This window comes from Cucurbita pepo, chromosome 17 (assembly GCF_057944985.1).
Source record: "Cucurbita pepo subsp. pepo isolate OVF chromosome 17, ASM5794498v1, whole genome shotgun sequence".
Classification (NCBI taxonomy): Eukaryota; Viridiplantae; Streptophyta; class Magnoliopsida; order Cucurbitales; family Cucurbitaceae; genus Cucurbita; species Cucurbita pepo.
The window spans coordinates 12,488,100-12,515,149 of record NC_141814.1 but is presented as its reverse complement, the minus strand read 5'-3'; the positions used below and the strand labels follow the sequence as shown (position 1 = coordinate 12,515,149).

The window sequence follows — 27,050 nt, the reverse complement described above, 5'->3', positions numbered from 1 at the left end:
CAATGTTTGGTTGGATAACCAAAGTGACTTTAAAAAGTTATTTTCGAAGAAACACTCACTTTTACAAGAAGCTTTTAGGAGAATCATTCAGAGTGCTCCCTCCAAGTATGCCTACAAAAGAAGAGTTTTTACTCCAAAGTAATTTTTCAAAAGTCGCCTCAAATGCCCCATAAGTCTTACTGATAGGTTTATAAACTGCAGCCACTAGGTATTTTCTTTTTCCTATCCCAACCATGTAATGAGTTTGTTATCAAATCAGAAACAGTTAGCAATTTATACTATAAACCAAAAAGATTAAGAAATGTTTATGCATTAAGGCACACCACTTCAGGAAAATTTTCTCAGAACAAATGAGCTACAGAAACTGAAAGTCAAGGTACAGAACATTAAATACATGGACTGCTGAGTTGCTACGATATTGTTGACCTTCAACTACAAGTTGGCCCTTTGAAAGGGGAAAAGGGGCAGGTTTACATGAGATCGGAGCCATCAAGAATACCATTATTAAATCATAAGTTGTAAGCATTTATTAGCATCGTCCTTGTACTGAAAAAGGAGTGGGATCAACTTTCCCAGGAATTCCCAGCACCATGTTAACAATCATTTCTGCAGTCCCTAGTGCCTGAATGTAAACAAAAATAAGTCAAATAATCGAATCAACGGGAAAAAAACGAGTTAGGATTGTCACTAGTTCAATAGAACCAGGATTATCTCTATTAGAAGGGTGGTTTTGGAGTATCGGTAGTTTTTAATTGGGGGGAGAGAGAGAGAGAGTCACCATTGAAAGTCCTCCACCTTCATGGCCAGATGCAAGGAACACATTTGACAAACCAGGAACAGGCCCAATCACTGGCTTTCCATCAAGCACTGTGGATATAAACTCATACGGGAAAATAAGATAACACAAACCCTGAAAATTCAATAGTCGAAACTATTGAAAGTGACAAGATACTCACTGTATGGTCGTAGACCTATTCTCACTTTACTGCTGCTTTTGATCTCTGAAAAAGAGATTTCTTTCATCGTGGGAAAGAATTCTGAAGCTCTCTCCCATATACGAGCAATTATGGATTCATTAACATCAGTGTTGAAACCAGCAAACTCACGGCTGCTCCCTGAAATTAGATGACCAATTTCCAACGAGAGGTTTCAAATTTCCGGCAATAATTTTTTTTTCTTTTTATAAAAGAAACAATATCTTTGATTGAATGAAATTCTCAAAAGATGTCCCTAATTCAAGGGAGTTACAAAAGAGCTTTTCCCGTTAGATATCAAATGGCACTAACTATAATTATAAATGAGGGGGCGCACGTACACCAGAGACGACCAATTCTTTACATGTTTTCAGGATTCTAATTGTTATTCATCACATTCCAAGCAAGATACAATAAGGTATGGAACTATGCAAGTCTATCAGCTTACATGGAGCAGCACGATTAAAACACATTAGAATAAATATATGCATAGATGCATAAAAATAAAAAAAGGTTTCTGGCAGCTATGAAAAACAAACTAAGTACTTTAAAACAGTGGTCACAAAGTTTCATATTTTACCAAGTACTAGATTGCCTTGAACATCCATAGTGGCAGTCATTGAAATGGATGAGGTATGTTCGAGATCTTTAGCCGAAGTTAAAGCTTGGTGATTAACATAGCCCACCTCCATCAAACCATGATTAACATGAAAGGAATTAAAATTCTCGATGACAAGCAAGTGACCCTGCAATGAAAGAGAGGTTTGGTCCTAATCAACCTTTTGAGGAGATGGAAAGTATTTCAGAGAAAACAACCTCGATAATCGATCACTTCAAGTTCCAGGTTATTGTAATTAACTTACATGAGGAGAACGAAAACCTAGCGATCATAGAAAAGATAATATATATCAAGCTAACATGATACTAATTCACAGCTAAAGCAACTACGTACAGTAAGAAAATAGCAAGAAAAGGAACTAATCAAAGATGTAACCAAAGTTAAATAATGCTTGCTTCTTTCAACACCTGGCCTTGCAGATATTGTGTATTCCTAGCATGTTCATAACTTGGAAGACAAATGAGGCTACCCCTGATTAATCAAAACCCAGCAACTATAATGCTAGTAAAATTGGAGAAATTCTTTTAACTAAACGATTGCAAAAAGCCTAGTCCCCACATTCTGTTTAAAAGTGAACACTTTGGGTTCAATCAACTGACTCCTCATATCTATAGAGTAAATAATAATGTCAATAACTGACCAAAAATAGAGCGGATCAGTATAAGACATGAAAAATCTCAAAGAAAAGTCAGTGTGCTCATAGATCCACACCTTTCTTGGCATTATGGGAACATCCAAAACAGTTTTTTCTTCCCTGAGTAAATCACGCAGCAAAGTCCCACTCCAACAACCAGCTGCTAAAACAATGGCCTTCTTACTGTACAATGTAGTCTTGGCCGTCTGAACAGCTTCTATCTTTCCATTGCTACCAGATCTGAGGGTGTACAAAAGTGAAGTTCTTATCATCTTATTACTATAATGCTTATAGGGATTCACGTTAAAAGACATATTGGTCAATTGATGTAAATTGAATACTAGATATATGAATTATTTCAGAATTTTTGGCAATTTTGACTTTCTTTTAATGAGAAACCAGAGTACTGTTGACTGTTTCACTCTTTGCCGCGGACTGTTAAGAAGATGACACATAAGGTAGGCTATACTTCATTTTATAAAACATTATTGAGAGGTGCTGATCACACTTTTAAGCAACTAGTTTTGATCAGTGACTGGCATGCTTCCATTTTACTTTTGGGCTAAATTACAGAAAATATCCCTGAACTATGGATCTCGTTTAAAAAAATACACCTAGACTTGAAAAAGTTTTAAAAACACTCTTTGACCTTTCAAAAAGATCCAAAAGAACCTTTATTGTTAATTTTTGGAAGGAAACCGTTAAAGTTTCATTGATACCTTTTGCCTTTCAAAAAGAAAAAAACTCTTACTGGAAAACATTTCGTCTTCTTCTCTCTGCAAATGCCCTTCCTCTATGAAAATTAATAAGAAACTTCGTTTGTTTGCTATGTATTCATAGACAATAAGCTTTTCATCTCCTTCAATACAACATCTCAAAGAGCCTACCCATATCCTTATGTTGAATTTTCAAGATGGCTTTTGCTTAATTCTTGAACTTTTCATGTCCTTGACTTGATTTTTTTTTATTATAATTATTTTTTTAGTTTTTTCACTATTGTTTCCTCACCAGTCACAATCCAACAACTTTCCATAAATTCCTTTTAGACATAATAAATGAGAATTTTGTCAGCGGTTCTAAGACTTCTTGAATATTAAAAAGGAAATCACATATCAAACTTTTGATTAATTAACCCTTGTAAACCGGATCAAATCCTCCTTCAAGTTTAAGGACGTAGCAAAAATTTCACCAAATAAGCTCCAAAACCCTAAAATCCATAACCATAAGCATAACCCTTTCTTCCTTTACCACCCATAATCGTAGTTGAAACCATACTAATCTTCTGCTTATCACTAACACACAAACAGAGAGAGCAAAAGAAGGAAAAAAAAAGACCAATTATCTTATTTACACTTTTAAAAAGAGAGCTCGATACTGAACTTTTTTCATCTGATGTTCTATTGCACATATCTTATTAAATATTTTTTTTAACCCTGCTCAAATTTTATCTCTCCGCTCTCTTTTACTATTTTCTCGAAGTTATTTTGCGTCAAATCAAACCAGGCTAATGGTCATGGCCTTGTTCTTATTTCAGATATCTTGTAGCATTACAGACTCCGAGGGTTAGCTGTAGAAAGATTTTTTTGATAGATGTTGTATCTGTAGGACCCCTAAAAGTTACTGAATTTCAAGAACTTATTTGATTCTGTTTATCAATTAGTTAAAGAAAAGGTTATTTATGATATGCATATTCAAACATCAACTAACTAGAAATCTATCAGAACAGCAAATATTTATTGGTATTGCTGTTAACATCGATGTATAGTTGGCTAAGAAAAACAAACCTTAATAAGCCTGTAACTGGGTCATGAAAAAATTCTGCATATCTTCCTTCAAAATTTCGGTTGGCCTACACGTTTATGATATCTATCAGTAACATGCGACGTGCTAGCTTGATATTAACACATTGTAGCAAATGTAATTGAATAGGTAGAAGGAGAATTAATGTTTTCAGTCAAAACCTTTTCGATAAATGCTGCAGTACAATGAGCATCCAATTGGCAGTCATTGGGGAGAAAGGCAGCCCCGCAGCTGTTTCCGATCAGCAAAGCTGGTTCCATGGAAAGCAAATCAGCAACAGATAAGTACTCAACTTCTAGTCCAGCCCCAGAAAGTTGCTTTACCTTCCTCTTTAACATGTCAAGCTCTTCAGGTGTTTTACCAATTAACAAGCTTCCTAAAACACAAATAATAACCATAAGAAGTAGATACAACTCGCTCATCAGTCACACAATTCATGTAAGACTGCATAATTTTCAGAGAAAATGCATCAAAAAAGTTCAAATCCTATCTTGAATGCAGTTTTTGGCCACAAATGTACTCCATGAAATTGTATTAGATGATTTCCTGACCTGATTTCATGAATTCTTTAAGGAACATACTTAATTTACTAGTTGTTCCCCAGCATTTTCTTCAGACAACATATCTATATATGCAACTTGCAAGTAAGCTAATGGTTGTTGCTTCGCAAAAGAATAGCAACTACCTCCTGTGTGGCAGTAAATGAAGAATGCAAATGATATGGAAGCCAAAATTACTACGAGTGATCGATACAAAAAATTGGTTTCATTGTTTATCTTATGTAACGACCCTAAATTTTCTACTTAATCTAAGGTCAATTTAAAGTCGCTACTGTATGCATATCATGAACATTGAATGTCATAAAATATAACTTTCATCTTAAAGCACAGCCATGGACTTACGTGTTTGAAAACATCTTTAAGACGACACAACAAATGACTAAATAAAATAAACGAACGATTAAGTTAAAAACATCCTATTCTAGCCTAAATCTAGGAAAAATAAATGCGACTACTACCCTATGCATGTGTCATGGTCTCGAGTTGCGATGCCGTCATTGTTGCTCTTACCTGTCTGTTTCCAACCCAATTCTTCCGATGGATTCAAGCCTTGATCACGCAGGGACTCAGCCAGACTCTCCCACAGCCTGTGACTTCTCAAAGCAAGTTCCCAAATGTCACTGTCAGGGGATTTGTGCCCCATCCATAAATAGCCCTGCCCTGGAACCGATAGATACATTACGATTCTAAGAACAGGTCCACAATCAAACAATTTACACCATTAACAATTCATTCTGAACATTCTCACCTGCACCAGTAGCTCCAGAGCAAGGGACGGCCTTATCGACGACGGCGACGGACATATCCGACTCCATAAGAAACTGCCGGGCAATAGTTAACCCGATAATTCCCGCTCCAATAATTACAATATCAAACTCAAAAGTATCGCCATTACGCGAGGTTGAAGACGAAGATTTCACATCTTTCAAAGCACAAAAGCTCACCGGCCCGTACCTATAATCATGACCAGAGCTATTGGCCGATTTTCTCCATTGTTCAGGATTAATCGACGCCCATTTCGGACTGAATCCTAGCTTGCAGAGATGTCTGCTAGAACACGAAGCTTTCCCGGTCCTGATAGAGAGACTTGAGCTTGGGCATGAACGCAGTGAATAAGAAGAAGAACTCATTTGGTTAATCTATGAAGCAATACTGAACTTCGCCGTTCGAAAATTTACTGGATTGGGTCAAGGATCCATCGCCTTCTTTGATTGATTACAATTTATATCCGCCATGGATGTGCTTCGGGATCCTCGAGCTCATTCATCATTTTTCTAAGGAGATTAAAAAATAATAATAAAAATAAAATAAAAAAAAACCTTTTGCAGTGAATTTTGAAAAAAACAAACCGAAAAAACGGAAAAAACGGAAAAAAAAATTTGATATTTTCGTGGCTTCCACAAGTTAACATTTTCGAGTGACCTAATTTCTCGTACTCGTTGAGTGTGTTCCCCTCTCGGTGAGTACTCCGCCCGATTTATTGAGCAATAGCCCCGTTGCTCATGTCATTCGTTGTGTGGGCTCCACGCTCGTTATCCTTACTTTTCTCTCTGTCGGGCCTCTCATGGCCCTAGTCATAAGCTATGGTAGCTCTGACTCACAACCACGGGGGAGAAGCAGCTCGACAAATAGTAGAGGGGTGAAATTGTGAGACTGATAGGGAGAGTGTAACGACTCAGATCCACTGCTAGCAGATATTGTCTTCTGTCGCCTTTCCCTTTTGGGCTTCCCTCAAAGCTTTAAAACACGTCTACTAGGGAAAGGTTTCCACACTGGGTTTGTTCTCCTCACCCACCAATGTGGGACATCACAATCCACCCCCTTCGGGACCCAGCATCCTCGCTGGCACTCTTTCCTTACTCCAATCGATGTGAGACCGCCCCCAAATCCACACCCCTTTGGGGCCAGCGTTCTTACTGGCACACCGCCTCGTGTCTACCTCCCTTCGGAGAATAGTGAGAAGGCTAGCACATCGTCTGGTGTTTGGCTCTAATACCATTTGTAACGACCCAAATCCACCGCTAGCGGATATTGTCCTTTTTAGGCTTTCCCTTTCGGGCTTCTCTCAAGGCTTTAAAACACATCTACTAGGGAAATGTTTCCACATTCTTATAAATGGTGGTTTGTTATCCTCACCAATCAACGTGGGATATCACAGAAAAAGACGAAGAGGTCAAGTCCGCCTCGGTCCCAGTTACGTTAGGAGATCTTTCACTTTTGCCAGTTCCACTATTTCTCTCGTAAATACATTTTGAGTGATTTTTTTGAAAAGTAAAAAGGAAAAAAAAAAAAAAAAAAAAAAAAAACTGCCAAATAAGTAATAATAACCCAACTCTTTTTATGTACCCGAATTACCCCCCAATAAATTCAGCGCGAGACTTGAAATCCATTGCTGGAAAGCTTTATAATAGTGTCTTTCATTCATCGGCATCAGCTCATCAAATTACCCCCACAATGGCAGTCGCAAACCTCCACAGGCTCCGCCAAATCCACCGTCTGCCGGCGATTAGCTACTCCAAATCCATTTTCACAAGAGGCTCAGCGTCGGCCGTCGCCTCGTCGGAAACCCCATCGTCCTCGTCCAAAAAGGTGTCAGATCGCATCGTCAAACTGTTCGCGATTGATCCGGAGGGCACGAAGAAGGAGATTGTCGGATTGACCGGCCAGACTCTTCTGAAGGCGCTCGCCAATCGGGGTCTGATTGACCCCGAATCTCATCGATTGGAAGACATCAGCGCGTGTTCGGCTGAATGCGAGGTCAGTATCGCTCAGGAGTGGCTCGAGAAGCTGCCGCCGCGGTCCTACGATGAGGAGTATGTGCTCAAGAGAAATTCTAGGGTTAGGGCTTTGAACAAGCACTCGAGGCTGGGCTGCCAGGTTATTCTCACCCCCGACCTTCAAGGTATGGTTGTTGCTGTCCCCGAGCCCAAACCTTGGGAGATTCCTTAAAATTTACTCGTTTTTGCATCACTGAATCGTTGTTCTTCGGATCTTTTTTGGCTGTTTGGTTATTTAATAATTTGTACCTTCAATTGGTGCATTTGGTGGACGACTTGTTCTCTTTGCTTAAGATTATCCCCTAATTGCGTCGTTTTGATGCTTCTATATTATAGTTGTTCTGTGTCAAATTGTTTAATGGATATTTTTGTTTCCGGATTTTCTGTACCTCTTTGTTAAAGTAATGTAAACATTCTGAGAATGTATTTAGAGATTGGCAAGCAATTGTTAGGAACTTAGAATATGAAAATTTTTGGGTTCCATAGGATTGTGTCACTGCTTTGTTGTTCCAGGTAGAACCACTATGGGCATGTCACTGATCTAGGGGCTAGTCATGAACTGTGATGTTTATAAACCTTGATTTCTTTGAAGGCATTGTTCCAAACAATGAGATAGAGTGAGATGGTTGTTCTTTGAGATCAGTCTATTAAAGAAATTAAAACGTTACTTGTTTGTCTTTGTGCACTAGTACTGCCTGAGTTATTTGGAAAATTTCTCCATGTTCACCCCTAAGAGAAGTCTTGTTTGTCTTGTGAGACTTCTCTTGGGCACGTTGGTATTTAGGTTCTTTCTCTTCATAAAAATTGGAGGAGATATTGTTGAAGGTAGAAAATAAATGGAGGTATTATGTATACCTAAACAACTTAAGGAGAGAAGAACAAAAATCTTGTTTTTTTTTTCTCTCAATCGCCTCGAGTCAAGGTTAAGGTTTACCTAATTTTTGGATGTATGTATGGACAAGCCCACCGCTAGTAGATATCGTCCTCTTTGGGCTTTTTCTTTCGAATTTCCCCTCAAAGTTTGTAAAACACGTATGCTAGGGTGAGGTTTCCACATCTTTTTAAAGAATTCTTTGTTCCCTTCTCCAACCGATGTTTGATCTCACAATCCACCCCCTTTGAGGCCCAACATCATTGCTGACATTCGTTCCCCTCTCTAATCGATGTGGGATCTCACAATTCACCCCTTTCGGGGTCAGCGTCCTCGCTGACACTCGTTCTCCTCTCCAATTTACTTGGGATCTTACACTAACTGATCAAGTATAGAGAAAGGAGATTGTAGGCTATGGGTGAAATTTATGGTAAAGATCAACTTGTTGAATCTTACATGGATAGCTTGTAGTGATTGGCATTTAAAAGGCCTGTCTAGGCCTTAGGTGTGCCTCACTTCCCTAAGGGGCGAGGTGCCTTTGCTAAGTCATATGCTGTAATGCGGCTAATTCTTGTAATTACTTCTAATAAGAAATATGCTTTCTGGATGTTTATACACTTAAACAACCTCTTATAAAAGCCTTTCTCTATCAGATCTTTAATATTTCCTTGTATCATTAAGTTTAATATTACATTTCATCAGATATATATAGGTCTCCTTTTCATAGCTTAAAGCTATGGGTCTCGAGTCACTGTCTGTGGTACCTTTTCTTATGTAGAATATTTTCTGAACTGGCTGATGTGAACACTGTAGCTGGACGATCAATGTTTGCTTACGTTAATGGCATATTAGATGCCGACGAGCCTTGGTATAGGACGGAGAGTATACGTAGGTTGGTTTGAGTTCATTTTTTTGAATCAACGATAAATTGACATGTCGCTACAACGAAGAGAAATCGATTCCTGAAGCGACATGTCAATTTCTCGTGACGGTTTTTCCATCCAAACAGAACACCGGATTACTTATCTTATTTTTTACTTTGCGATTGTAGTTCGTTCATATTGAATCGACTTGGTTTAGTCAGCCTTTTTTTCTTCCAGTTTTGGCATGCACCCCTGAGCCTTTGTGAATAGGTCTGATACGATCATTGCCTTGAATAAAGAAAGGCAAGCATGATTTTGTAAGTGGTTATGGAGATTTCCTAATGAGCCTTTCAAAAGAATATGGGACTAGAGCTGTAACCTTCCCATAAGTGGCTGTCCTCGTTGCCTTGGAAAAGCCATTTCCATGCATAACTACTGAAAGGTTTCTTTTAGTTCCTTCGAAATTGGTAATGGAGTAAAGTCGCTCTCGGAAGATAGACGTGGGGTTGGCGTCTTGGAGAATTTATTGAAGGCGGTTGTTATAATGTGTCTGACAGTCTTACATTCCAGGGTTGGATCGAGAGTTAGCGTTCTTATGATCGAGGGTTAGATCGAGAGTTAGCGTTCTTATGATTTGGAACTGAGAGTTGATTCTTCTCATTCTCGCAAGGGCTAGATCGAGAGTTAGTGTTTTTATGAGTTTTGACATTTTTTTTCGTATGTGAGATTGAGAGGGAATCGTTTTTTCCTTTAAATTACTTGTATCAAATGATTGAAATTTAAAATAATGACTCTTTTCTTTTTTTTTTAAATCCTACCTTCTTTTTTTTAAATGTTAATTTATTAAATTTTAGTGATGAAAAATTTCATGAATACTTTCACATTTAGGATTTTAACCCAAAAAAAAAAAAAAAATAAATAAATAAAAAATTACATTTTTGTTTCTAGAATAATGTTTAATATATATATTGAAATATATTAGAAATTTATTAAACATAAACTTAAATATATTTTAAAACTAAAAAAACTATTGCACACTTTTAAAATTTATGAATTTATTTTCCACCAACTTAAATATCAATTACACCTTAAGAACATAATTAGACTGGAAATATTATTTGGAAAGCTAAAAAATTAACTTTACAATTTATGGTCTCATCTTTTAATTTAATTCAAATTTTATTACGTTAAATTAATAAAATATCGCTAAACATTGAACTCTATCTTAGAAAAAATATTCAACTTTCATAATTCTTAATAATACCCATTAATTTTGGATAGAAACCGTTAATTTTAAATAAACAATTCTTTTGAGTTTTCAAAAAAATCATGGAAAATGCCATTAAAAATTTAAAATTTTTTACAAATACCTTTAAAATTTATTAAAAAAATAATTTTATAATTTATGAATTTATGAGGTGTCTATAGACGATATTCGTCCATATATTGACGGTAATTACTTTTTAAAATATTTTTTAAAAATTTATGAGTATTTTTTAAACGGGTATTTTTAGATTTTTTTATTTTTTTTGAAAATTTAAAAAATTTATAGTATTTTTGAGATAAATAACAAAAAGAAAAGAAAAAACACAAATGGTTTCAAATCTATCGTCCTCGTAAAGCACTTAAAACGGAGCTTTAAAAAAAAAAAAAAAAATTAAAAATGGAAAATGAACAGTTTATAAGATCAAAACGGAACATTTTCTATTTATTTATTTTGTTTTTTCGTTCTTGTTTTGGTGTCAGTTCATACGTTACTCTCTAACTCGTTAATTTCCCGTTGAAGTTGAATCGCCACTCTCTTTTTATTTCGCCGTCTTCCTCATCTTCTTCATCATCTCCCGCCCTTTCTTCTTCTCTGCATTTTACCAGTTTTTTCTCACTAATCCGACCTCATGATCGCCCTTCAATACCCCAATGTTCAAGGGTTTTAATCCTCTTCTGCTTTGTCGGTAAGCTTTCATTTACTCATTTACTCTTCCCTGAAAATTGGTGATTCTTTTTGCTTTCCCTTTTGTTTTCTATGTTTTTGGTGGTTGAATGTTCATATCATTTCTCATTGACTCTGTCTCGCCGTTATGGCTCGTGTTGAAGTCGGAGTTGGAAGGGTTTTAGTCTTCGTACCGTTTTATGAAATAGGAAATGATCTCAGTTTACCTTTTTTATGTAATTTCACGCGAATGCTTCGGTTGGCTCGATTTGATCGAAGAACAATGTGTTTTTGTGGCGGCTTGAATTTATTTTTCTTATCGCCGGCTGATATTGTCATCAAATTTTCTTTCAAAGCAATCTTGGTTTCCATTAATAGGATTTTGCATTTAAAGACGGTTTTGAACCTTGCTTTAATTACAGAATTTCAAACGAGAAGGATAGTTCTTGTCTGGGAATTTTGGGTGTAAGTTTTCCTTTGGGGTAGTGTTGCTTTTTTGTTGATTTCCTCGAGGTTTTGGCCATCTCTTATGTCTTAGTTATCCTTGCTTGGTATTTCGTTGTTGGTTCCTTTTGGTATATGTATCTTGTTTCTCATCGTGTTTGTGAGATCTACCTTAGCTGAATGATTTCTTTTCCATTGATGAACTTTTAGCAATTTGTTCTTGAACAATTGGTTAGCTCTGTCTGGATGCTCTTGTTTTATAGAATTTTTTTCAATTCTTGTGTTTCTTCTCTTCTTTTTCTCTCTTTTATATCTGTAACAGTAGCCTGTTTTTTACAAGAACATAAGCTGAGATTTTTCTTTTTTTGATTTTCCCCCCTATATGCTGTACGTGATCTTTTAACTTTTACTTTTACCAATTGTGCTTCTCTCTTACAGTGTTTATGGGCTTCTCTGACTTATTGAATTTGCTATTCTCGGTGGGTGTTTGGTGTTCTGCATATATTGTTGCTGCAGTTGTTGCATCATTGCGGATCATCTGCTGTCTTTGTCTGCTTTAAACTTGTGAGACAACTTGTAAGCTACCATGGGATATGCACAACTAGTTATTGGTCCTGCCGGCAGTGGCAAGGTGATGGATAAGTGCTCTATTCAGCTGTTCTTACCTTTTCTTACTTGTATTCCACTGTGTGATAACTAAAAATTAGCATCTAACATTTCAATGGACATGGCATAGCTTTTGAATATACGTTTCACGCATTAGGGATAGTCATCGCATCAAACTACTAAAGTTTGCTGTATTTGGAGTATTTTTTTGTTAATATGCTCTTAAATGAATCCAGAATCATAATTTGTTCTTGTCTGATTATTAATCAGTAGTTGTTTCTTTATGAAAATGTGGCTATGTATTCCAGAAAATAGCAGCTATTTCCTTTCCATTGTTTGATTCCATCTATGAACCATCTTGGTCTACAATGCTGATTGATTTTAACCAACTTCATCGAAGTTTTTACTTGAATCAGTCAACTTACTGCTCTAGCTTGCACCAACACTGCAAGACGGTTGGCCGAACTATGCATGTTGTGAATCTTGACCCTGCTGCCGAACATTTTGACTATCCTGTAGCCATGGGTAGGCGTACATTACTTGGACGATCTTATGAGTAAAAATGACTAAAACACTAAACTTGAGTGATTTGTATTACATGCTTACAGATATTAGGGAGCTCGTTTCATTGGATGACGTTATGGAGGAGCTTGGACTTGGTCCTAATGGTGGCCTTCTATACTGCATGGAGTATCCTTAAGTGATTATGCCCTTTATCTCCTTGAAGTTGTGGGATTCAGTCACTGTAAATTCAAAAAACATGTTTTTGTATATTGTGTATTTATCCATCAGTCATCATCCATCCACCCACCCACCCAAGAAAAAAAAAAAAAAAAAAAACTTCGGTTCATTTAATGAATGAACAGTTCCTTTTATTTCTGAAGTTGTGGGCAAAGATTTATAGTGTGTTCTTTAAAACCTTGTGAATTACCTTAATCTTTTATTAGACATCTTGAAGAAAATCTAGATGATTGGTTGACAGAAGAATTGGATAACTACATGGATGATGACTACTTAGTTTTTGACTGCCCAGGTTTGCACCGTTCTCTTGTGTGCTTGTGTTTGTGTATTGTTTAAACTGATAGATGGCTATCATACAGTTGTAGTTTGTATGAGGATAAATATACTTAAATACTATGATTAATACTCTTACTACTTTAAGTTTCAACTTTTATAGTTTGGTCTTATCTATAGTTTCTTTCTTTTACCTTTCTGTCAAAGTTTTGTTTTTCTAAGTTTTTGTTAAGATGTATCGGTAGTTTTTTGCTCAGGAGATTATTTTGGGTTTCATACTTCTGCTTTACTGTTTGGTATGATGTAATTATAGCTATAAATGAGAATGACTTCCTAGGTTCTTTAGAAAATCATCGAACAAAAAAGGGTGATCTAACTAAAGAGGTAAGAGAAATCGGGCAGTGTGTCAACAAGGACTCTAGGCAACAAGGGGGGTGGATTGTGATTGTGAGATTCCACATCAGTCGGAGAGGAGAACAAAACATTATTTGTAAAAGTGTGGAAACCTCTCTCAAGTAGACGCGTTTTAAAATCACGAGGCAGACAGTATGAAAAGGATGAAAAGGACAGCAAATGTTGTATGAAAATGTAGAAGCAATATAAATCTCACACTAGCAAATACAGTATGGAAAGGATAACAGCATAACAGCATAAAAAGGTGAAGTTCTTTCCTTTGGGAAATAGAGCAAAAAGCCATTAGCACAAGTGAAAAACTCTAAAAAAGAATGTCTTACATCACTCCTCCGAATTGGTGTCCATTATGCAAGAAAGAAAACAAATCACAAAGCCACTTGTTTATGCAATGCACATACGTTAAGAATCTCTAGACAACAATTCTCAATATATTCGGATGACATCTCACATTTCCTAGGGAGGTAAATGAATTTTTGGATATGGCCTTAACGTTCCACCCTTTCAAGAATGAAAAAGCCCTATTATGGAAAAACTTCATCATGGCTTTCTTTTAGAATATGTGGAAAGAAAGAAATCAGAGAATATTTGCAGAAAAGACACAGACATACACAAAACTTTTCGACAGTGTTGTTTACCAAATTATATCTTGGTGTAAACTGTCCAATATTTGTACTTCCTATAGGTATACCTCCCTCATTGCAAATTGGGAAGGTCTTTTATAAACACCATGGATTATACATCCCTTTTATAAATTTCAATCATCAATAAAATTGTCTCTTATAAAAATAATAATAATAATAAATAAAAAATCGTGAGGTAGACAACGATATATAACGGGCCAAAACAGACAATATCTGCTTACGGTGGGCTTGAACTATTACAAATACTAACCGTAAAAGAGTTTTCTTTAGGAGCATTTCCTTGTCACTGAAGTAGAAGTGTGCTTGTATGTGTGGCATATATTGACTACGTTGGGATTAAAAATTGCAAATACGAAAACCAACTTGATCTCATACTACACCTAATAAATCTGAGTATCAGTCATCTTATTCTAGAACAGATCGTACCTACTCAAGATACTACGACGTTAAACATAGTTGATTTTCATGCTAGAATTGGGTATTCAATATTTATCACTTTTGGCTACCATGTAGGTCAGATAGAGCTCTTTTCCCATGTTCCTGTTCTTAAGAACTTTGTGGAGCATTTAAGGCGAAAAAATTTCAATGTCTGTGCTGTGTATTTGCTTGATTCTCAGGTCTGTAAATTCTAAGTTCATAACTTTCTATCACCCCAGTAATGCCTTGCTCTGTTCTTTACTCGTATAGTGACAATTGGCCTATGTATCAGTTCATGACAGACATCACAAAGTTTATTAGTGGTTGTATGGCATCTCTTTCAGCAATGGTCCAACTTGAATTGCCACATATTAACATCCTCTCCAAAATGGATCTTGTGACCAACAAAAAGGATATTGAAGAGTATGTATCTTCTTCACCATCTGCTCCTGAGCTAACTATTCCAGTCAAATTTTCCTTCATTGTTCTAAATTCTTGACTTAAACTCTAGCTTCTTAAATCCGGAGCCTCGAGTTTTGTTGTCAGAGTTGAATCAACGTATGGCTCCACAATTTTCAAAGCTAAATAAAGCTCTTATTGAACTGGTGAGCAGCTTACAGTTTTTTCATACATTACTCAAGTTTCCGGTGCATGGTTGAGAATTTTTGTTTGCAGTCTAAACATAACAATCATTATTCTCTTAGAATGGAAGGTGATATTTTATCATAATGTTTGGAAAGATCATTGAAAATACTTTTAGTTTTTATGCACGTTAATTTATATATTCCCAATTATGTTCTTTTGCAATTTGCAATGAATGAGAATGTTGGTTTTGTATTTATTTACATCCATTTATTATTTTAGGTGGACGAATATAACATGGTGAGTTTTGTGCCACTTGACTTGAGGAAAGAAAGCAGGTACTCTTTTTTTCTGTGCACTCACCTCCCCATGTACTTCTGTTTCTTGGATTTTTTTTCTTTGGTTTGGTTTGACAAGATTATTTTGTGTATACTTATGATCATTTTGGATATTTTCTAGTTGGAATTAAGAATTTTTCTGCTACTAATGGTTTTGTGTTTTACTAAGTTTGTGTATTTTCACAGTTGAGTTTGTGCATTTATGACTTGTTGTGGGTGTTTCAATAGTTGAAGTTTGTGCAATTTATTGGTTAATTCTTGAACGATCTTTTTATTCAAATCTGGGGTTCGATAGAATGAAATTGTAAGTTTAAGGTTCTTGTATCAACACGAGCATGGGGTTTAGAAATTTACTTTTTTTCTTTCTATATTACCAGTTCCATAGTCCTCGAACAAATGATCGGAAATATAACGACACAACAGGAAGATCTTATTCTTTTCTCCTGGCTTTATACTTCCGCTTTGAGATGTTGCAGTTCATTTGAATTGGGTTTACTGTTGCATTGACTTGTCTTGGAAGGCCAAGCCTGATATGATATCGTTTGTTTGAACAGTATAAGATACGTGTTGGCTCAAATAGATATCTGCATTCAATACGGTGAAGATGCAGATGTGAAGATTAAGGATATTGATCCAGAGGATGATGATTAAATTCCATTTCCTTTTCCATTGAACTCTTAAGATAGGATGTTCTTTTTGGGGTCTCTTTGATACTTTGTATGAACTTCACCAAGATCAAATCAGAGTTTGAATCCTTTTGAGTTTCAACTATATATATACAGAATCTATGGATACGTCAAAATCTTTGTGTTGATGACAAGGCTGTTTCTAAGTTAATAAGAAAGGTAGAGATGATGGTTCATATGAATAAAGAGTGCTATTACAAATTAAGTGGGAGAGTCCACAATATATCTACATTATATGTACAATACTCACAACAGAACCACTAAAACCACTGCAGTGGAACTGTCCAGGCTATGTTCTGGCCAAGCTCAAAGCAAAACAGAATCTAGAACCCTACGTGTCTAGATTCCACCAAAAAGAATTAAAACAAAGAAAGACATGGAGAAGCAGCTTAGATTCTACATTTACAAACCATTCCTCACTTGGAATTTTAGGGAGAGAAAACAAAACCCAGATGCACACAGCTGCCAAAGATATAATTCATAACTAAAGAATTTATTCCTCTTTTACACAATAGTGAAGAAACTGATGAAGATCATACCCTTCAATAGTTGATGAAATTGAGAAAGTTCTCTTCCTATGATTTTGCTTTCCCTGTGCTTCCATCTCTTTGATTCCGAAAATGGCTGAGTAGCTGTTGTGCCTGCAATATGAGGAAAAGTGTTACTCTCCTCCTTTTCCACTCTTTCCTTGCATCGTTCTTGTACGAACGACGTAAAGTACAACGGAATCAAGTTTCTTGTATAGTTCTAGATCAACCGAACTGTCATTGAGATAAAATGTAAAAGAATACAAAGGATGCTTGACAAGCCAGCCAAACAAAAGTCAAGCCCTCAGAGTGAGAAGGGGTGTTTGCGTCTAAAGATTTTCGTAGTTATTCGTTCGGACTTTTTCTTCGGAAAAACAAATGTTATTGGTTAGCTTAATCCTAATATGATTCATGACGCGAAAAGCAAAAGGCTGTGGATTCATAGCATGAAATTACAAAAAAAGGGGAATCCCAAGGAGAATTACAGATATCTCCCATTGAAAAGGAGGGTAGAATAGATACCTTTTCTTTTGCTCTAGGTGTGCCAGACTGAGATAGGGCGACGAGAGGTGGAACGGCTCCTTCTTGGAGAACCAGGGTACAAAACTTGGGACTATGAAGGCATAGTTGCAACAGAATAGATGCAGCATTTTCCTTTCCTCTCATAGATCCACATTCAACAATTTCTACCAACAAGGGTATACCCCCTTCCCGAGCAATTGCCAATCGTCCCTCCGAAATTGTCGACAAATTAGCAAGAAGTGCAGCAGCCTTATCAACCATACCCGTAGTAGTGGCTAGTAGCCCAACAAGGTACTTAACTGCTCCTGCTTGAACTATACGAGCCTTATTTTCATGAAAAATTGATAAGTTGAACAAAGCAGTGGCTGCATCTTTCTTACCCCTCAGTGTACCCTCACCTAAGAGATTGACCAAGGCTTTAACTGCACCAGACCGACCGATTTTGGCCTTGTATTCTTCCAATACAGAGAGACTGAATAAAGTTGCTGCAGAATTTTCTTTAGCAGTAGATGTTCCTGTCTTCAAAACATGAATAAGTGGTTCTATAGCTCCTCCTTGTGCAATCATGACTTTATTATTTTCATTAATTGACAGGTTTAAGAGAGCTGTCACTGCATGCTCTTGTATCTGCTTTCCATCTGAATATAACAGTGAAAGTAAGGGGCCTATAGCCCCACATTGGCCTATTATAACACGGTTCTCTACGTTATCCTTGGCAAGAAGCCTTAATTCTTCTGCAGCTTTCATTTTAACTTCATCCTTTTGGCTCTGAAGGTCTGCAACTAATTTCTTGATATGCAAATCCCCCGATGAGTTATCGGATTCAGGTTCGACTGGAACTAAGTTACCTGTTGTACTATTACAGTTTCCATTCTCCACCATGCCTGTTTCTGTTTTAGAAGCCTGTAATTGTCCACCTTCTAATGATGAATTCAACCCCGATGCTTCATTATGAGATGCAGTAGGATGTTCTGATGTGATTTCGTGTTTAGTTGATATCTTCAACACCTCATTAAGTGCCGATGGAACATAATCAATGCTAGATAAGGCACTGGAGGCTGATACACTCCTGCTGTAGATATATGACTGCTGAGGGGAAGGGTGGTCAAACTTTTCGGTTTCGTTTCTCTGGCCTTCATTAGATTTCCCCCCAATTAAATTAGTAAAAACGTCCCCATTTCGCTTGTTAGAACCCTTTTCAACTTCAGGAGATGATCGAGAGCTATCACTTCGATTTGAATCCTGCTGAGACAATTGAACCAACGATGATAAACTGGAAATATTCAGTTTGTTTTCATCGCACCAACTCAAAATCATGGCTTTAACAGTGTAATTGGGAATGAGATTTGTATGCGTGAGCGTCTGATGAGTGTTGGGGCAGATGTTCAGCCCACTATCTATCCACTTTTGAATGGAGGACCTGTCATAAGTTTGGCCAGACGCCACAATTACTGGATCAAGCATCAGTTCCAACGACAATGGACAGCGGAAGTATGAAGGAACTGATACTCCATTTATCCCATGAAAATAGTCCTTTCTAATCATCCAATCTCGTATACGGATAATTAGATCCATAATTTCGTTGATCCGATATAGTTCCTCTTTCGCATTGTTTTGTTCAGCATCGATTCTCTCCTTTTCGACTGCTATAGTCTCCTTCAGAAGTTCTTGATTCGACATCAAATGAAGAACTTCGATAATTTTTAGAAGATCTTCGGAGTTCGGACCAATGCCACTCCTTTGACTAATTAAAGCCTCTTCTATAGATTCAGATATCCTTTCCTGCTTCAATGGTTGAAGACCTTCAAGACATTTCTGGACAGTTCATTAGATGTCAATGTTATTTGGGTCAAATAACCAGACAAGATGTATCAAAATCAAGAGAACTCCTTAGATTTCATAAATGTTTCCAAATTTATACATACCTGAACAGCATTTAGACTTGAGCTACATGATGCTGATTCCGACAACTTCCATACAATCTCACAAATCTCTTGTAAAGAGCTTTGAATCTTTATAAGCAGCGGATCACATTTCAAAGCCTAAGACGATGCAAAACAGGCGAAATTACTAAAGTTTGGATGATAGAAGAATTGAATTTGGAATATAAGAGAAAGCTGATTCTTGAGGTAACTTACGCTGCAAATTTTGCTCATCTTCGGACACCAGTTTTCAATGAACTCCCGAGCGTCATTAACAGCGATATCCAGAGACTCACATTCTCTATAAAGTAACTCATCGGAGGATAGTTTGAGACTAACGACATCATCAAGCACGAGTTTCAGATGTTTCAAGACAACAGCAAGATTCTTGCAGTTCTTAGGAAGAGGCAAAGACTTTGTCGTATGGCATGAAACTAGATGAATGAATCTGGAAATACTGTTAATTAGACATTGTACAGAGGCTGTTCCCATTTGTCCTGATTCCAAGGATATATGACAACATTAGCAACAGGCAAACACAATATATGGGCTAAAACTAGTATGAATATAAGGTCCTCACGAAGACAAGATATTGATTTACATTAACGTTAAAGAAGATAATTGTAACAGTTCAAGTTCCGGCTAACAAATATTGTCCTATTTGGGCTTTCCTTTTTGGGCTTCCCCTCAAGGCTTTTTAAAATGCATCTGCTAGGGAGAGGTTTCCACACCCTTATAAAGAATGCTTCGTTCTCCACCCCAGCCGATGTGGAATCTCACAATCCACATTTTAAAAACCTTAAGGAGAAACCCAAAGAGGACAATGTCTGCTAGCGATGGACTTGGGGCGTTACAATAATGAACATTCATCTACATCAAAACAGAGAGATTTCACAACTCAAGTCCACCCATGAGGTGAATACAATCGGTCACAAAATAACAAGTGTTAAACAGAAACGTTTTATAGGGAAGAAGAAGAAGAAGAAGAAGAAGAAGGTAACATTAAGAACAGATTTAAGCATCATCGAGAACCATCAAGTAATCTACTCTACCAACCAGGCAAACATAGAACTTGTCCAAAGAACTTAAGGTTTCTTGTGTTCAGAGATAGAAATTCCATCACACTTGCAAGAACACCTCCAATTTTTTTCCACCATCTAGTAAGTATAAAGGATCTGGGAAATTCAACTAATGTCATCCCTTCAGAGGATCATTCTAATGAAAGCATTTCAGCAGTAGAAACAAGGACTCCTAGAAGTAGTAAAATTTAACTATCACCTTGAGACTTGCCTTCACGCAAGGCTCTAACTTTTGGCCTCGAGACATGCATTGTTTTGCACCATAAGAGGCTTACACCTCTACGAAAATGCACCAAGGCTTCAAGTCTCTACGCCTAGTAAATGATTAGAACAATAGTATTAATTTGCCTCATTCTTCAATGTTTTAAACAGCTATTGAGGCTAAACCTTGAGACTTGCCTTCACGCAAGGCTCTAACTCTTGGCCTCGAGACTTGCATCGTTTCGTACCATAAGAGGCTTACACCTCTATGAAAATGCACTAAGGCTTCAAGTCTCTATGCCTAGTAAATGATTAGAACAATAGTATTAATTTGCCTCATTCTTCAATGTTTTAAACAGCTATTGAGGCTAAACCTTGAGACTTGCCTTCACGCAAGGCTCTAACTCTTGGCCTCGAGACTTGCATCGTTTCGTACCATAAGAGGCTTACACCTCTATGAAAATGCACTAAGGCTTCAAGTCTCTATGCCTAGTAAATGATTAGAACAATAGTATTAATATGCCTCATTCTTCAATGTTTTAAACAGCTATTGAGGCTAAACCTTGAGACTTGCCTTCACGCAAGGCTCTAACTCTTGGCCTCGAGACTTGCATCGTTTCGTACCATAAGAGGCTTACACCTCTATGAAAATGCACTAAGGCTTCAAGTCTCTATGCCTAGAAAATGATTAGAACAATAGTATTAATTTGCCTCATTCTTCAATGTTTTAAACAGCTATTGAGGCTAAACCTTGAGACTTGCCTTCACGCAAGGCTCTAACTCTTGGCCTCGAGACTTGCATCGTTTTGCACCATAAGAGGCTTACACCTCTACGAAAATGCACTGAGGCTTCAAGTCTCTATGCCTAGTAAATGATTAGAACAATAGTATTAATTTGCCTCATTCTTCAATGTTTTAAACAGCTATTGAGGCTTAAACCTTGAGATTCGCCTTCACGCAAGGCTCTAACTCTTGGCCTCGACACTTGCATCGTTTCGTACCATAAGAGGCTTACGCCACTGAGGCTTCAAGTCTCTATGCCTAGCAAATGATTAGAAGAATAGTATTTATTTGCCTCATTCTTCAAAACTATACACATTAGAGTTCTAACAAAGATAAAATTATAGGAAGGAATACCAAGCAAGGCCAAGCCTGTTAAAGATATCACCACATTCATTTCTCACATAAATCCCTATGAATTAGCAGCCAGCTTAAGAACTCACTCACCAAGAACCCTAATCCAATCTAACCATTGACACTTAGTTAAACCGATTCCATTGTAACACAGTTCTGTATTCCTTCACTCGATAAACAGAAGATTTGCAAATCCAGGAAACACCCCAAAACCCACATCGCAACCACGAGAAAAGACGAACAAAATTTCACAACAATTTCTTAAAAAAAAAAAAAAAGATTAAAACTCATCATTCGGAGCCATACACACATTGATGAACAAAGGGATTAACGTTATTACCTGCAACTTGAAAGAGGCGAATCACGGCACAACCCGATCGAAGAGGAAAACCATTTCACAAGAATCCTCCTCAGAAACTAAACGATGAGAAACTCCTTGGCACCGTTTTGCAATATCGCCTCGAAGCGAGCGAAACAGAGGTGGAATGAAAGGGGGAAAATGGGAGAAATGGCGGATTGCTGCAAGTGGGTATCTCGGTTGCAGAGGTTTGTTGTTTTGTAATGGTGAAAAAAAGGGTATGGAAGAAACTGAAAGGGAATGGAAGATTGAAAAATGGGGAATCGAGAAATCCCCAGGAAGATATGTGAATTTCTTAAGGACAATGATTGGATCAAAGGGTAAACGAGAGAAGAACTAATTTTGAGTTCTTTTAATGGATAATGAGAAGTCATGGCTTCCAATAGATATGGATTCCCTCACTCCGCCCTGCACAAACGTGGATCGTCTTTGTGAATTTACGATTATACCCCTCTTCTAAGGCTTTTATTTATTTCTTTCTTTATTGTGTCATTTTTTTTTTTTAAATAATATTTTATTTTATTTTTTCCCCCAAATTTTGGTTGTGGTATAATTAAAATTGAGCTAAACATATATATATATATAGATTTAATATCAATAATATTATTACTTCAATTCGGAGTTGTTAGTCGGATAAATCTTAGCGATGGAATAATAAGTTATAATTCATTGGTTGATTGTATCATTAACCATTTTGACTGATTTCTGCATTAACCATTTCTTCCTTTTGGTGTGAGGAACTTATTATGAATCCACTTCTGCCGCCTCCGTTATTGCTGTTGGATTGGCCGTCGGGCTTGCTTCTATTGGACCTGGGGTTGGTCAAGGCACTGCTGCGGGCCAAGCTGTAGAAGGGATCGCGAGACAACCCGAGGCGGAGGGAAAAATCCAAGGTATTTTATTGCTTAGTCTGGCTTTTATGGAAGCTTTAACAATTTATGGACTGGTTGTAGCATTAGCACTTTTATTTGCGAATCCTTTTGTTTTATTAGCAATTTATGGACCGCTGCTCTTGCTTTTTCGAATATATATATATAGTGCTCCGTTTTATTTTCCCATTTTGAGGCCAAACCTAAACCTGTGCTCGAGAGATAACTGTCCATATACTGATAAGGGATGTATGGATTCTTGAGAAGAGAGGAGCCGAGGTGGTCCCCCCAGGACCTCCTGGATCCCACGAGTGAATAGAAAGTTGGATCTACATTGGATCTCACCTGAATCGACCCATCTATTCTCCTGAGGAGAAGTTTGGTTTCAAATCCCGGTTCAAACAGGAGAAGTACGTCATGCTAATGTGCCTTGGATGATCCACATCTCAGGGTCAGACGTTGATGAGCACATTGAACTATTGTTTAATTGAAACAAATATAATCCTCTAATAATTGGATGACAATATAATATTTGCTTGTAAGCGGTTATATATCTTAATTTCACAGATAATTTAAGCATAATTCAACTCGTTAAGAAACATATTGTCATTCAGTTATTAGAGGATTATATTTGTTTAATTATTAAAACAAAAAATCTATGAATAGATTGTGATGTACATCGATGTGAAAACGATGGTATATATGAGTCAGTAAAAAATGTGTAGAGCCCAATGGGAGGGGTGTGGAGACAGGGAAGTCTTCACCATCCCCGACCTCATTCAGGTAACGAAGAAAAATATATTGTCGTCAAGTTATTAGAGGATTATATTTGTTTAATTATTTTTTTTTTTAAAATCTATGGATAGATTTGATGTAATCAGGAGGGGTGTGGAGACGGGGAAGTCTTCACCGTCCCTAACCTTATTTAGCTAAGGAAGAAAAGTGGACTCTCCATCTCATTGGGGGTGGGTTGAACTCACATTTAAATGGTGACTCGTTAACGGCTCCTATTTTTGTACTTTTCTCGAACAATCAAAGAATGATCTTTTATGCTCATAAGCGGTTAGATTATCCCTAAAACAACCTAGTAAGAAAATGCTCGTACTCACCCAACTCTAGTATGATTCACACACTTTGACCCTTCTTTTACCTAAAATATACAATGGATAAACGTAGATCATTCGAAGGAAGAAGAAGATTCACAAATTGATATCAAAGAGAATGACCCAAACCTTGAAAACAACTCAGATCAGATTACAAAATAAACGAAACAAAGTGTAAAATAATTCAATAACTAGTAAAAGTAGATGCAATGAAGAAGTAGGGTCGCGAAAACAATAACTATTTCTTCTCAAGCTCAACAATGGCAAAACGTCTTTCTCTCTCTTAACCCAGAGAGTTATTTTTTAGTTTTCGATGGGAACTGACGTTTAGTTTCAAAATTACCATTTTAACTAAAAAAATATGGTTAATATTCCTAGACCTTTTTATATATATGTATAGTTTTGATTTCGAGTATAACACAAATGGTTTATTTTAAATTTTTTTTCCTGAGTCAATAATTTTTTTTTCATACAAAAAAATTTAGAAATAATATTTTTAAGATATAAAATAGAAATATATTTTTATTAATTTAAAATCGTTTATATAATTACTATTTTCAGAAAATAGATACAATTAGAGACAAAAAAAAAAACATTTTAAAAATACAACGAAAATAAAAATATTAGCATTTAAAGGGTAAGGAATAATAAATGTAAGACATGGGGGAGGGAAAAGCTCCATTTTTAAAAAATGTTAAATAATAATAATAATAATAATAATAATAAATAAATAAATAAATAAATAAATAAATAAATAAATAAATAAAAAAAGAAGCTTACGCAGCTGATTAGACATGGCAGACGAAACGCTCACCTTCCCCATCTGCCTTCCTTTATTGGACGTTCCATTTCCTCTCATTCATTTCCTCTGCTCTGCTAAATTCCACTTTTCAACCCTTACCGGATCAGATCCCCCCCGCCATCCGCCATGGCTTCCGCCGCCGCCGCCGCCCCCCCCAAATCCCCCTCCCTCCCATGGAAGACCCGCCTCCTCGTCTCCCTCTCCTCCGTCTGCAGCGACCTCGTCACTCGCCGCAACGGCACACTCAACCGCCGCCTCTTCCGCTTCTTCGATTTCAAATCCGCTCCCAATCCCGTCAAACCTATTCATGGCGTCCTCTCCTTCGACGTCATCGTCGATTCTTCTCGCAACCTCTCTGTTCGCGTCTTCACTCCTCGCTCTGACGCTCCCTCTCTTCCGATCCTCGTCTTCTTCCATGGCGGCGGTTTTGCCTTCCTCAGCAACGCCTCTTTCTCTTACGCCGCCGTCTGTCGTCGTCTCGCTCGTCGCATCCCTGCCGTCGTCCTCTCCGTCGACTACCGTCTCTCTCCAGAACACCGCTTCCCTTGCCAATACGACGACGGCTTCGACGTCCTCCGTTTCCTCGACCACGGAAACAACACTATCGGTCTCCTCCCTCCTAATGCCGATCTCTCCAAATGCTTCCTTGCCGGCGACAGCGCCGGCGCCAATCTAGCACATCACGTAGCCGTACGATTCTCTCGGCAGAAATCGCAGTTCCAGAAGGTCAAAATCATCGGATTAATATCGATTCAACCGTTCTTCGGCGGAGTAGAACGGATGGAATCCGAAACTCAATTAGATCCAGGATACATCGTTTCGCTTAAAAGAACAGATTGGCTATGGAGGGCGTTTTTACCGGAAGGATCGGATCGAGACCATTCTGCATCGAATGTGAGCGGGCCGAATGCGGAGGCGATTTCGGAATTAGAGGAATTCCCGGCGACGGTTGTGTTCGTGGCGGGATTCGATCCGTTGAAGGATCGGCAGAGGAGGTATCATGAATGGCTGAAGGAATCCGGAAAGAAAGTGGAATTGATAGAGTATCCGAACATGATCCATGCGTTTTACCTGTTTCCAGAGCTGCCGGAGAGTTCCGCCATGATCGATCAGGTGAGGAGCTTCGTCTTCAAATGTATGGAGGCATGAAAATGACATGTTGATTACGATCTTCACCGTTAAGATATTATTGTAGGTGGCAGAGACTGACTTTATTAGCTCTGCCACATTTAAATCTTTCGTCTTTTTTCTTAAAAAAAAAAAAAAAAAAAAAAAAAAAAAAAAAAAACTTTAAATATTTATTTTTTCTATTTTTGTAATTTTAGACCATAAATTATATTATGTTTTTAATAAATATTTAAAATATCTATGCTTACCTTTCTTATTATTAATTTTTCCATTATCAAAATTATTATTATTATTATTTTACTAATTTTAAGTTTTATTAAAATTAAAAAACTATATTTAAATATTTTAAATACATTATTAAAATGAATTAATTTAAAGTATAGGGGTCCATATAAGAATTTAATCAAAATAAATAATAATGAGTTAAAAGAAATAAAAATAAAAGATTAACTAATTAAAATAAATTTATATTATTTATACCTTATAAACGTTCTTATTTTATTAAAATTATATATTTTAACGTTTTTTTTTTCTTGCATTTATTCTTTCCAAAATATTAAAACAAATATATAAATAATGGGTCTTTTTTTGTTATAACATCAAAGTTGAGATGGTCGAGTTGGTCTAAGGCGCCAGATTAAGGTTCTGGTTCGAAAGGGCGTGGGTTCAAATCCCACTCTCAACAATTTTGTTTTGTATTAAATTTTTGTATTTTTGTAGGGTTAAATCGAGAGGTCGTGAGTTCAAATCTCACTCTCAACAATTTATTTTATTTTAATTTTTTTTAGGGTTAAATCAATCAGACCACGACTATGGTGCCTAAGTGGTTCTACTATCCAACCACCGTACCATAAAATGGAATCGTCTTACATGTTCCTATCGTCTTTTACTATCGACATTGACACTCTTGAAAATGGATGCCTAATGCACGAGAGATTACGAAAAAACCCCTTTATTATGGAAACCAAGAGAAAAGGAGGTGAAGGGTAGTTTTGAGAAAAACAAATTAAGGAGTAAACTAGAAGGAAACTTACGAGCCTTGTAGTTCTCATCATCGAATATAGAGGATAATCTAATCAAGATAGATGATAGCTTCAAGCAAGGGAACTACTGATGATAACTTTCTTATTGGTTGGGGGAAGTTCTTACGCTCTTCATTGTCATATTCCGCTTCCATCAACGATATCAATCAGTGCCAGTTGATATCGTGATCTTGATATCGATTTCAAAAACCC

General features: G+C 36.9%; 5 protein-coding genes and 1 non-coding gene across 11 annotated transcripts; 4 read left to right on the top strand and 2 right to left on the bottom strand.

The window, feature by feature from the left end:
• Nucleotides 1–294: 294 nt before the first annotated feature.
• LOC111779048 (FAD-dependent oxidoreductase family protein) lies at nucleotides 295–5,873 on the bottom strand. The gene is made up of 9 exons (XM_023659102.2): nucleotides 5,336–5,873; nucleotides 5,098–5,247; nucleotides 4,189–4,403; nucleotides 4,012–4,076; nucleotides 2,305–2,467; nucleotides 1,555–1,720; nucleotides 957–1,115; nucleotides 779–867; nucleotides 295–622 (listed from the first exon to the last, which is right to left on the bottom strand). Exons 1-9 carry the CDS (start codon nucleotides 5,715–5,717, stop codon nucleotides 530–532), a joined length of 1,482 nt encoding a protein of 493 aa, XP_023514870.2. The 5' UTR covers nucleotides 5,718–5,873; the 3' UTR covers nucleotides 295–529.
• A 1,108-nt stretch (nucleotides 5,874–6,981) lies between these two features.
• Nucleotides 6,982–7,796, top strand: LOC111778155 (uncharacterized). Its single transcript, XM_023657828.2, has one exon. It carries the CDS (start codon nucleotides 7,042–7,044, stop codon nucleotides 7,534–7,536), a length of 495 nt encoding a protein of 164 aa, XP_023513596.1. The 5' UTR covers nucleotides 6,982–7,041; the 3' UTR covers nucleotides 7,537–7,796.
• Nucleotides 7,797–10,807: 3,011 nt separating this feature from the next.
• LOC111778411 (uncharacterized) lies at nucleotides 10,808–16,356 on the top strand. 5 transcript variants are annotated; one of them, XM_023658211.2, is made up of 10 exons: nucleotides 10,808–11,050; nucleotides 11,989–12,103; nucleotides 12,495–12,603; nucleotides 12,687–12,768; nucleotides 13,026–13,111; nucleotides 14,661–14,764; nucleotides 14,857–14,987; nucleotides 15,076–15,169; nucleotides 15,429–15,484; nucleotides 15,862–16,356. In XM_023658211.2, exons 2-10 carry the CDS (start codon nucleotides 12,059–12,061, stop codon nucleotides 15,989–15,991), a joined length of 837 nt encoding a protein of 278 aa, XP_023513979.1. In that variant the 5' UTR covers nucleotides 10,808–11,050; nucleotides 11,989–12,058; the 3' UTR covers nucleotides 15,992–16,356. The 5 variants fall into 5 exon arrangements, with proteins under 5 accessions (XP_023513979.1, XP_023513976.1, XP_086975191.1 ...); XM_023658208.2 differs by having other exon boundaries at nucleotides 10,809–11,050; nucleotides 11,911–12,103; XM_087119065.1 differs by having other exon boundaries at nucleotides 10,813–11,050; nucleotides 11,911–12,103; nucleotides 16,039–16,356.
• LOC111778410 (U-box domain-containing protein 3) lies at nucleotides 16,318–22,206 on the bottom strand. Of its 2 annotated transcripts, none has more exons than XM_023658207.2 (5): nucleotides 21,896–22,206; nucleotides 19,358–19,638; nucleotides 19,145–19,261; nucleotides 17,220–19,034; nucleotides 16,318–16,811 (listed from the first exon to the last, which is right to left on the bottom strand). In XM_023658207.2, the coding sequence occupies exons 2-5, from the start codon at nucleotides 19,631–19,633 to the stop codon at nucleotides 16,746–16,748; spliced, it is 2,274 nt and encodes a 757-aa protein (XP_023513975.2). In that variant the 5' UTR covers nucleotides 19,634–19,638; nucleotides 21,896–22,206; the 3' UTR covers nucleotides 16,318–16,745. The 2 variants fall into 2 exon arrangements, with proteins under 2 accessions (XP_023513975.2, XP_086975190.1); XM_087119064.1 differs by lacking the exon at nucleotides 21,896–22,206 and adding an exon at nucleotides 20,420–20,720.
• A 2,484-nt stretch (nucleotides 22,207–24,690) lies between these two features.
• On the top strand, nucleotides 24,691–26,071 carry LOC111778884 (putative carboxylesterase 18). The gene has a single exon (XM_023658883.2). The coding sequence runs from the start codon at nucleotides 24,814–24,816 to the stop codon at nucleotides 25,834–25,836; it is 1,023 nt and encodes a 340-aa protein (XP_023514651.2). The 5' UTR covers nucleotides 24,691–24,813; the 3' UTR covers nucleotides 25,837–26,071.
• Nucleotides 26,072–26,419: 348 nt separating this feature from the next.
• TRNAL-AAG (transfer RNA leucine (anticodon AAG)) lies at nucleotides 26,420–26,500 on the top strand. Its single transcript has one exon. It is a non-coding gene; the product is annotated as a tRNA-Leu (tRNA).
• Nucleotides 26,501–27,050: the final 550 nt, after the last annotated feature.

What these genes read in the sequence shown, in the direction of transcription:
- LOC111778884 (XM_023658883.2), top strand. Translation starts at nt 24,814, where the DNA reads ATGGCTTCCGCCGCCGCCGCCGCCCCCCCCAAATCCCCCTCCCTCCCA.
- LOC111778411 (XM_023658211.2), top strand. Translation starts at nt 12,059, where the DNA reads ATGGGATATGCACAACTAGTTATTGGTCCTGCCGGCAGTGGCAAG. An exon ending in TGTATTTGCTTGATTCTCAG is followed by an intron (nt 14,765 to 14,856) that starts GTCTGTAAATTC and finishes CCTATGTATCAG; the next exon opens with TTCATGACAGACATCACAAA. An exon ending in AACAAAAAGGATATTGAAGA is followed by an intron (nt 14,988 to 15,075) that starts GTATGTATCTTC and finishes CTTAAACTCTAG; the next exon opens with CTTCTTAAATCCGGAGCCTC.
- LOC111778155 (XM_023657828.2), top strand. Translation starts at nt 7,042, where the DNA reads ATGGCAGTCGCAAACCTCCACAGGCTCCGCCAAATCCACCGTCTGCCG.
- LOC111778410 (XM_087119064.1), bottom strand. Translation starts at nt 20,471, where the DNA reads ATGCATGTCTCGAGGCCAAAAGTTAGAGCCTTGCGTGAAGGCAAGTCT. An exon ending in AGATGAGCAAAATTTGCAGC is followed by an intron (nt 19,262 to 19,357) that starts GTAAGTTACCTC and finishes GCATCGTCTTAG; the next exon opens with GCTTTGAAATGTGATCCGCT. An exon ending in CACCTAGAGCAAAAGAAAAG is followed by an intron (nt 16,812 to 17,219) that starts GTATCTATTCTA and finishes CTCATATTGCAG; the next exon opens with GCACAACAGCTACTCAGCCA.
- LOC111779048 (XM_023659102.2), bottom strand. Translation starts at nt 5,717, where the DNA reads ATGAGTTCTTCTTCTTATTCACTGCGTTCATGCCCAAGCTCAAGTCTC. An exon ending in CTCTGGAGCTACTGGTGCAG is followed by an intron (nt 5,248 to 5,335) that starts GTGAGAATGTTC and finishes TATCGGTTCCAG; the next exon opens with GGCAGGGCTATTTATGGATG. An exon ending in CTGCAGCATTTATCGAAAAG is followed by an intron (nt 4,077 to 4,188) that starts GTTTTGACTGAA and finishes ATAAACGTGTAG; the next exon opens with GCCAACCGAAATTTTGAAGG.